A 10,992-nucleotide genomic window follows, 5' to 3' on the forward strand; every position below is an offset into this window, starting at 1 on the left:
AGTGCCTGGCTAATTCCCCACTGCAGCGGTCAAATTGTGGTCTTGTATGCGGTCATTTTTTCCCTCCACTTGAAAACATTACCATAAAAGTAAAAGTACAAATTGTGTTATTTTCCTACTCTGTACTAGGTCTGAGGTCTGGTCAAATACTGCAAACTGCATGTCATGGATAACAATGTGAGACCATAAGAAAGCAGATTTCTATTCATTATTTTAGACTCACTTCATAATCGTTTTTTTTAGTAGATCATTCATTGACTTGACCCAGCCGTCCATTTGATAGCCAGCTTACATATGAAACAATCAATCAAAGAATTAGGATTAATGCCTTAATCAATGAATCAATCAAAGAATATGTCTATTCCTTAATAAATGCATTAACCAATAAAACAATAATCACCTGAATGTGTGCATCCATCACCCTACATTATCTATTTAATAATACATAATAATAATAGTTGTACAAATTACCTAAATGCTACAGGATTATGTCTATCTAGTGTCAGGAAGGGGCAGAGGAGTTACATGCCTTGCATTTTCAATAATTCATCAGGGTTGCTTGCATTTTGAGTTTAAGTTGTAATAAATTAAACATTCACTTCCACCTCTGTCTCCCATATACAAAACATGCTATGTTCTTGCAAATATCATATTAAACGTAGTTATCTCCAAAGATCTGATTGCAGAATATCTCTCAGCCCCACCCCCCCCCCATCTCTCTCTCTCTCTCTCTCTCTCTCTCTCTCTCTCTCTCTCTCTCTCTCTCTCTTTCCCCTGGCACCTCTCAATCTATCTTTTGTCACATAATCACTTCATCACCCCGGCAGGTGGCAAACATCTGCATAACAGGACATTTTTCGCTGATCGGTCCAACGGTTTGCAAGATTAGCTCCACACACACACACACACACACACACACACACACACACACACACACACACACACACACACACACACACACACACTATATTTCTTTATTTTTGTATTCTTATTTTTACAGTATATCCTTCCCCCTTGCCATCTGCCCTGCTCTGCTTCCCTCATGCTGACAATCGTGTAGCAGGAGATCATAGATGTTTATCGTGACATCTTCCACTTGCCTTTGATTTGTTAAAACGCTATGATTTATTAATGGCAATGGGAAGCTGTGCTGTGCTCTACAACACCACCCTGCTGCCACAGCTTCCACATGCAAACAAACAGCCGCTGCACACACACCATACACAGGAATAAAAACCAACACAGTATAATAGCTTAAATAACCTCCGATTGTGCACAAATGGAACAAATCCACCCTTACGGGTATTTTGGTTACATTTGTACATATTTAAAAATGAATGAAATCAACACTGGAGATTTTACTGTGTAGATGCATACAAACAATACAAATATATATAAATAGAGATTAATAAATTCAACAAACTGTTCCACTTTGACTTTTAAGAACTAACATAGTTCACTCTTGTCCCCAGAGTGACATTCTGAGGTTTGACTGCACTTCCCTTTTCAGTAGAACAGCATCGATCACAGGAGCTTAGGGGAGATGAAGAAAAATAAAACTACCCATTAATAATTCAAAGGAATTCAGCGTGTGGTGTTATGTATAGTAGCAGGCAAGCAGGTCTGTCTGTCTGAGAAAATATGAAGATACATCCCAGGGCAAAGCCGATAAGGCTTTTTTTAATGTACTGACAAGCACAACCTGAAATAAAACAAATCTTGAACCTTGTGGCTCTGAAGAGCTCAACCCTAGGAGGGCAGAGTACACAAATTACACATGCCTCCGTGAACCACCTCGCCTTACAACAAACAACTGGGTCTGTGCTAGGGATGCGACGATAAGCGATATTATCGTTTATCGTGATAAAAATCACACCCGTGTGAACTGAGCGGTGGTTTACCCACCAACTAGTCTCAACAGCACCCTCTTACCCACCAACCCCTCCCCCCTTCCCCCCTGTGTGTGTGTGTGTGTGCGTGTGTGTGTGTGCCTGGCCTGGCCTGGCCTGAAAACAGCGCCCCTGCCTTAACATGTGTGGTCAAAAAAGGTACTACACCACAGGCTTGAGGCTACATACAGACCCACCCACCCACAAACAAACATATATACCTACACACACGGCCACGCTATGGAGACGGTGTGACCACCGCTCAAAAACACTCACGATAATCATATCGTGGAGATTTAATTTATTGTGATATTGTCCTCCGGTCATGCACTGGGATCAATTCACCTTTTATTTGCCGAGCTGCATATATCGGTACCACTTAAATCCTTTGGTAAAAGGTACTTATAATATACATACTTTTTTTTTTCATTCTCTCTCGATTGTAGCCGATCTATAAGCTCACCACGCGTTGCAAGGCAACGCGTTGTGAGCTTGTAGATCTGCTATTTTTTGGCAAATGTTCCATCCCAGGTTAATGGATTTTGATTCATGCGTTAATATCGTAAATCGCAATTTCTTTTGTCACAATAATCGTGATATGAAATTTTCATATCGTCCCATCCCTAGTCTGTGCAGAATATTCACTGCCTGCAGAAAAGGAAGCATGAGTCATGACATACACACTTATAGAACAAAACACCATAGAGTGACATTAACTAACACATGATGAGAGGGGAAGGTATGGAATGGAATAAAGAGTGCTTTTCCATTCACTGCCTATTGAGGCGTGGGAGCGATTTCAATACAACAGTACACTGCAAAATCCTCTCTGAGTTGGTTTAACTCAAAGAAGTGTGAAAATAGACACATCTATACTATAATTTTGCGAATGTCTGAGTGAGTGTCTGTCTGTCTGTCACAGCGTTTCTCCTCAGTGGCTGGAGCAATTGATCTGAAATCGCATCACCATTAGCATATGAACACACCTGACATAACTGTGAAGCCCGTTTGTCACTTTCACAAATCGTATGCTGTATATTAGCATTTTTATGGTGTAACTACTATCTATTCTGCATCTAGCATGAGGCATATCTATTCTGCATCTAGCATGGGGCAACATGTTTAACCAGCTCTGTGTGTGTGTGCGTGTGTGTGTGTGTGTGTGTGTGTGTGTGTGTGTGGGTGTGTGTGTGTGTGTGTGTGTGTGGGGGGGGGGGGGGGGGGGGGGCGGTGTTGGCTGGCCCTCTTTCAGATGTTGTCATGTAGATCGGTACACAGTATCTCTGTAGCCTTTAAACGAAACGGGTATTTCTTACATTGATGCTCCTACATATTATCATGCAAGCACCAGAAAGTTACTTTCCATCCCTCATATACTGTGTGCACAGTGCACACCCCATAACCCACACACTGCACATCATTTCGGAGCTCATATCTTTGAACGGGTAAGGACTAGTTTAATTAACACTTGAGATGTCGCAGTCTCGCAGACAGTGGTGTAGTGGTGATCTTAACTCATTTTGTGCTTTATAAATTAACGGATTAAAATGTCCAGCGTGCCTGCAAAAGGCTGCATTCACTAGCGTTGTCTTATTTTGAAGGCCAGAAGTCCATAGCGTAAACACTTCCGGTCTGACGTCATCACGTCCTTCACCGGAATCGATCATTGTTTACGTGGTGTAATGGCGGATCGGATCGATGCTTTTCAACATGTGTTTTATAAGCGAGCATCTGCCTCCATCTTCGCTTCTAAAGTGTAGTTTTGAGATAATGGACATTAAAGATGAGATCCCCCGTCTGCCTCAATGTTATGGGATTACTATTTTGTGCCCGTGGAGCCGTGATGATGATGAATCAGCGAGGGAGATGGACTCAGGAGCTTCCGCCCATCAACGTGGTAGGATAACCGCCGTTACAGTAATATATTACTTTTCACGAGTATACTCGGGATCGGCACCATGTGATACTCGAGTATTTTTCACGAGTATACTCGGGATCGGCGCGAAATGAGTTAACTGGGGGATGCTATTTGATCTTTCACTCCATTGCCCTGGCTAGACCAACGCATGCTACTGAATGGAGAGACTATGACTATGAGTGGGGTATGACCCCACCTACTTTGTAAAATACATTATTTTTGTCATGAAATATAACGCACCCACCTCGAGCCACCCAGCGGCCACCGCAGATACAATGGTTCACAACCCGGAAATAAGCGGCGGTCGAGTTGGATGCACTTTATTTCATGCCAAAAATAGTGTATTTTGCAGAGTGGGTGGGGTGCTGAGGGGCTCACCACCGTGGAGAATAGACTTTCAACAACGCAAAACTGCCTTTGGTTCAGTGAGTAGTGAAGTAGTTTTGTTTATTTTGACTTAAGTTGAGCGCTCGTAGGGGCTGAGAAAACGCGGTCTATTCATTTGCCGACGGGTCTGTCAGAGCGTCACTGGAGGTGACGCGATGGACCAGAGCTAGGGTATGAAGTGCCTTTAACGGCTGGCCATTGTAGGAAGCTCCGGTGCTCCTGCTCAAAAGACAGGCGGAACGCTGTGGTGGCGTGTTTCTCACCACCACATACAACAGACATATCATTCACATGTCTGGAACACACGCACGCCGCACGCACGCACGCACGCCGCACGCACGCACGCACGCACGCACGCACGCACGCACGCACGCACGCACGCACGCACGCACGCACGCACGCACGCACGCACGCACACACACACACACACACACACACACACACACACACACACACACACACACACACACACACACACCACTCCTTCAAACATCCACGTCAATACTCTCCTCAAGGTGCATTAGTATACACAGGCTCAACCTAAAAACATCAAATATATCAATACATTTAACTTTTGCATACTATTAATAGTTGCTTCCTTCAGTTTCAGCCCAGTAAATGACATTTTGCCTCCATTGTCCTTTTGAGCATTCTTTTATGAGGGCCAGTCCTCCTCCCTAAGTCTGTTCTATTGCATGTGACTTTGACAGTAGTACTGTATAGTGTATGTACTAACCAAACAGTGTATGTACTACAGTACATTGTACATTGTGCAGTGTATGTACTAACCAAACAGTAACAAGAACATATTCTAGAACCTAGAGCCATATAGAAGCAGGTACAGTACCTGTAACTTTATCTTATTAACTGGTACAGCACTGCAACCCCTGATGGCTAAGAGCCCTGACACCATTGTGCCCTCTCTACACAAGGCAGATTGTCGCCACCTAAAGGTGGTATTTTTATTGCACTTCTGTTTTTTCTCCTCACCTCCACAGCACCTGCTCTGCATCATCATGGATGGCCACCCACTGAACAAGGATTACATTATTGGAGTTTCAACACTTAATTCGATTAAAGTACCCTAATAAAAAGGATTATCAAACCAAATAAATATAATTGCCTCAGAAATCAGAAATTACGTGTTTGGTTACTCAACACTTATGTCTAGTTACTCAGTGAAAATAGGGAAGAGGGGGAAAAACCCACACATGAAGCAGTCAGTCACCCACAGCGCAGCGCAGCTGCTGAAGGCATACAAAATCCTAGGCAAGAGTGGGCACCAGCTTGCTCTTTGGGGCGAATTACTGAAAATCCCTTTTTCTTTCCTCTAGAACACTGAGGAACTCTGCAGTGGATTGGCTTTAACCTTGATTCCACTGTAAGTAATACCCCTTCAACGCCTTAAGCAGAATTAGGCATCATTACATATCATCCATCTCCTTAGCCGAGGAATTCTCTTTACAAATGAAACGAAGCTCTCTACTGCTGGGCCCGGCGCTGGCCCAGTAGTCGCTGTGTACGATAAGGCCGGCAGAGCCCTACGTTCATATTATTCCACTCTCCCGGCTAGAAGCGCACTCTGTCTGTGGGTGCACCGTGATAAAACATCATTAGAGGCCAGCAGCAGTGTGTTGAGAGACTGGGAGTCACAGGCAGAGCTAAAGCAGCCCTGCTAGCTACAGCCTGGATGAAGGGAGCAGTAAGGTGCCCTTGTGAAACTGTCTGAGCAAGAGATATGCCCTCTCTACCCCACCCCCCTTATCTAAGTTTATTTATTTTTCTTATTTAGCCTCCCCTCCCCTGGAAGCTGTAGTGACAGATAGGCAGAGTGGCCTTGGGATCGATGGAGGGGGAATTCTGTCTTTGTTTCCTGACATTTTTCCCATAGCCACTCTCTGCTCTGACTCAGGTTACTTACTGTCCACACTAAGCGAGGGAAAAGAAGGAGGAGAGGAGAAGAGAGAGAGAGAGAGAGAGAGATATGGTGTGTGGGGAAAGGGATATGCCTTGGTAGCCTACGTCTTTAGAAGAAATCTGATGCCCCGGGCCAATCTCCCACTACACAGGTTTCTGTTGAATAATACAATATAGAGCACCCAGGACACCTCATGTGTTGAGGGGACCCTCCATGAGCGACAACACTGCACAGTAAGAAATGTGTATTCCCCCCCCCCCCCCCCCCCCCCTCTTTTTTGTCTTTTTTTATTATATTTATTTTTAGGGTGACACTTTCTGAAGAGAGCCATAAAAGAGAAAGGGCACGTAATGGATGCACAGCAGCTTCAAGCAGCCCGATTCATCACGGCTGCATTAGGAAAAAGAGAGACGGTCTGCAGTGCAGAGTGGTCTGGCAATTATTCTGTCCCTCTGATTAGGAAGCCTTAACGGTCGCCGGGCTGACCCCTGCCCTACACAGCTGGCTCATAATAGAAGCAGGACAGAGAGTGAGAACAACGGACATGGTCCCTTCCTCCCTGGTGAGAACATGTCACATGTGATCACTGTGTTCCTCACTTCCGTGCACAGCATAAATAGTAAATATAGGGTACAAAAGATAAGCACAATAGAAAGAGAGAGAGAGAGAGAGAGAGAGAGAGAGAGAGAGAGAGAGCATGATAGAAGGACAACTACAGCCCATTAGTACGAACTAGAAACGGTCAGAGTTATTTCTAGCAATTGTATAGCAAGCTAGAAACAGCCAAAGAAAACGATTTGTTTTCCTTGTTGACAGAATTATATACATTTCAACAGGTAATACCTATAATCAATGCAGAGCTCAGATTGTTCTAGCTGCCCAAAATATATATTTGTTCATATACTGTACAGTACATATTATATTTAACTAGCAATCCCAATACACAATAAACTTTTAAAGGGTTTACTGTAGACAGAGACACAGCGGTTGTCTCGGTACAAGCTCATAGCCTCATACTGCCAAGTATTCACCATAAATATGTTGACAAACAGAAAAATATAAGAACAATCAATAGGAAAATGAATCCAGCTGAACTAAATATTCTTGAAAGCAATATTATATAGATATGATAAATGAATTAATTCCATGGTATACATGACTACAATATTAAATACAAATCTGCAGAAAGAGCTTTGTACCTTTATGTGATGAACTTATAAATGATTGCAGTAGGCTATGTTAATAATATGATATCACACTTGGCGATTGGTACGGCCAGCCCAGTTGTTTATCGACATTTGCAGTATCAAGACTCATACTGTACAAATCCACACGGTGCTAATCATAAGGGAGATAATACACAATACCAGTGAAACACTGGAAGTTCCTTATTGATTGAGCCTTTCATTAGACATAGTGTGGCTACAGTAAGTATATTTTTAACCACAAAAGCTAATTATTGGATGATGAGAAGATGATATATCAGCTGTGTGGGAGCAGTCAATAGATCATGTCCAGTAGTCCACATATGCTGCAGTTTGTTCAAGCAAGCCAACTAATAATCCACAAGTAGATGTCTTTCTCCCACTGGAATTAATTTACATTAATTCTGCAATCAAAACTGATTCAAGATCTCTGGCATAGGAACTATGGCCAAATGCAAGATAACAGATTACTCTCTATTTTATCATTGGCTCTACTGCTCTATCATAGCCACAGCACATTTGTTTAACCCTTCTAATGCCCAGCTCTTCTTTAATCTTCCCATTTTCTGCATGAAACTTTTCACCTTTTGCATCTTTCCTTTTGCACACACATTAAACTCGTCAGCGTTAATGTAACTTAAAATTGACCCAAAACTGAACCTTATGAGTCCAATTGGATAAATGTTTACGCTCTTAGAGGTAACTTTATAGAGGATTTTGTGTAGAGGATGTGGAAAAGTGATGGGGATGAGGACTGAAGACTCACAATCAAAGACAATGGCTTATGTTCTGTGAACCAGTGAAACATAAGTATGTAAATTGCCATACCTGTATGATGGACATGCGATTGGTGGGTGTGTCTGTGGTACTGGAGACTGGACCTGTGAAGCTGGTATGGCATCCCACATGGCCTTGGGGCACGCTGAGGTTGTTGGCAGTGGGTTTCAGGTACATGACCTCCGACCTTGGCGAGCTGAGTGGCAGGCGGGTCTGGTAGTCAAAGTACATGGGGGAGGTGGCCATGGAGGGGCTGCTCACCACGTTCATGACGTTCATGGCGTCTCTCTCTTCCACCTCGCTCTGCACCAGCATGATGTCGTTCTTGTTGATCTTCTTCTTCTTGCCCTTCCCCAGCTGCGGATGCGAGTACTCCGCGATACGGCAATTGTACGTGCGGATCTCCTTGTTTTCCCGCTTGCACTTTATCGCAATGGTGACCATGGCGGCGAGCAGCATTACAGAGATTATGCTCAGCGTTACGATGAGCGGGAGGGACATGTCCCAGTTTCGGTTCTCTTCGTTGATGCGGGGCTCCCCGCCTGGCAGCGGCCCATTGTAGGCCTTGACGATGAGCCTGGCAGCAGCAGTGAGAGTGGGTTTTCCGTGGTCCATTACCCGAATGATGAGCTCCACGATGGGACTTACATCCTCCCAAGTTGGGTGGGCAGTCCGCACCTCTCCCGTCACCGGGTCAATCTCAAACAGGTGCTCCTCGTTGCCGTCGGAGATCTCGTATGTGAGCCGCCCACTTTCGCCGTAGTCATTATCCACCGCCCGTACAGTAGTAACAATGTAGCCGACGCCAACATTGCGTGGCACATGGATCTCAGCAGTATCGTTCTGCAGCAGGGGTAAAACAATGACAGGGATGTTGTCATTCACATCCAGGACACTGATGCGCACGGTGGTGTTGCTCTCCAGGTGTGGCGAGCCTGCGTCTTTAGCCAGGACCTTGAAGTCAAAATATTTCACTTGCTCATAATTGAAGGACCTTACAGCATAGATGGCACCGTTTGCTGCGTTGACATTGACGTAGGTGTTAACATCACCGCCGCTCACATTGGAGTTTATTATGCTGTAGTACACTGTGCCATTCTGGCCAAGGTCTGGGTCATGGGCCAGAACTGAACCCAGGTATTCCCCAGGGATATTATTCTCTGGGATCTGAAGGAGATACACAGACTTGGTGAAGCGAGGGACGTTGTCATTCTCATCTAGAATCTTTACAGTGAAGGACTTAGTAGAGTTTAGAGGGGGGATCCCATTATCTTTGGCCACGATGGTGACATTGTACTCATCTTGTGTCTCTCTGTCCAGAGGCCTGTCTGTCACCACGGTGTAAAAGTTATCATAGTTCTCCTCTAATTTAAAAGGGACATTTCCCAGCACTCTGCACTGAAGCTGGCCATTCCTGCCTGAGTCCTTGTCTGTGACACGGACAAGAGCAATGACAGTGCCTGGGGGCGCTGCCTCACTGATGGCTCCCTGTCTCACAGACACAAAACCTATCGATGGCCAGTTATCGTTCCTATCCAGCACTTTGACAGTGACTTTACAATGTCCAGGGATGGGGTTTGGGCCCAAGTCTTTTGCCTGGATGTCAATCTCAATAATTGGGCTCTCTTCATAGTCAATTTCTCCCTGGATCTTTACGACCCCTGTTCTTGAATCTATAGAGAATAGTTCCCGGATTCTCTCTGGGGCATAGCCACTAAAAGAATATACAACCTGTCCATTGTTACCCTCATCAGGGTCAGTAGCATTTAAATCAATCAGGACTTTTCCAGGGGGGGAGTTCTCTGGGATCTCCACCACATATGATGGCTGGTCAAACACTGGGCTGTTATCGTTGGAATCAATAACCTTTACATTGATCTGCATCGTTCCTGACCTGGGGTATTCCCCGCCATCAGTGGCTGAGAGAATAAGAGTGTGGCGGCTACGTTCCTCTCGGTCTAGTGGTCGCTGGATAACTAATTCTGGAAATTTCGTCCCGTCCCCGCGAGTCTTTACTTCTAAAGAAAACAGATTGTAGTCGTCTCGTGTTATTTGATAGGTTTTCAGGCCATTTTCCCCTGCGTCCGGGTCGTGTGCACTGGTCAAGGGAAAGCGTGTACCCGGAGCTGCATTCTCCGAAATGTCAATATCAATCTGATCTGACGGGAAAGTCGGCGAGTTGTCGTTGATGTCCTGAATATCTATTTTGATCATGCAGATCTCCTTGTCGTTGGCAAACACCTCCATGGAGAGCTGGCACTTGGGGTTCCTCCGACACAGTGTTTCTCTGTCGATGCGCTGCTTGGTGTACAGCAGTCCACTCTGTGGGTCCACATCGATAAGATGCGGGGCAGAGTTCTCCAGCACCCTGAAGTTGGCTTTCTTACCCGGCCCCGTCTGCTCAAGTCCAATTCTAGCATCTTTGGCAATGTTCCCGATCACCGTCCCAGGTCCCTGCTCCTCTGGGACAGAATAATTCAAGTTTTTCAACGTCAGGGCTTGCGCCCATAATAGCAGGAAAAAGAAAATGGAAAGATACATCCCCTGTGCCGTGAGAGACCTTGTGATTTTTTAAATGTATTTATGCTTCCTTTGACTTGTTGATATGCTGTCCAAATGTGTTATTTGTTTTATTCATGATCAAACGATCAGTTTTGTTCATGATGTGATTGTGAGGTACTCAAGCGCTCTGTAGGCCTAGGTATTCATCTTCCTTGATTGTCTCTTTGCTCCCCCAACTCTCTCTCGCTCGCTCCCTCTCCCTCTCCCTCTCTCTCTCTTCCAGCGATCGGTGGTGCTGAATACCTAATTTATATTCAGCTGAGCGCCCAGGCTCATCTGAGCAATAATCGCAATCCAGTCTCCACGAAATCGTCCTTGTACGTGCTCCGTCTTACC

At 44.9% G+C, this 10,992-nt stretch overlaps 1 protein-coding gene across 1 annotated transcript in view; it reads right to left on the reverse strand.

Annotated features, from left to right (window-relative positions):
* The window catches only part of pcdh17 (protocadherin 17), a gene marked incomplete at both ends in the record, with an annotated part of 68,986 nt that extends 58,351 nt beyond the window's left edge, over positions 1-10,635 (reverse strand). The window contains one exon of the mRNA XM_080729202.1: positions 8,146-10,635. Coding sequence (XP_080585328.1) covers positions 8,146-10,635 — 2,490 coding nt within the window. The remainder of the gene's footprint in view (positions 1-8,145) is intronic.
* Positions 10,636-10,992: the final 357 nt, after the last annotated feature.

This window comes from Nannobrachium achirus (assembly GCF_963921795.1).
Source record: "Nannobrachium achirus genome assembly, chromosome: 7".
Lineage (NCBI taxonomy): Eukaryota > Metazoa > Chordata > Actinopteri > Myctophiformes > Myctophidae > Nannobrachium > Nannobrachium achirus.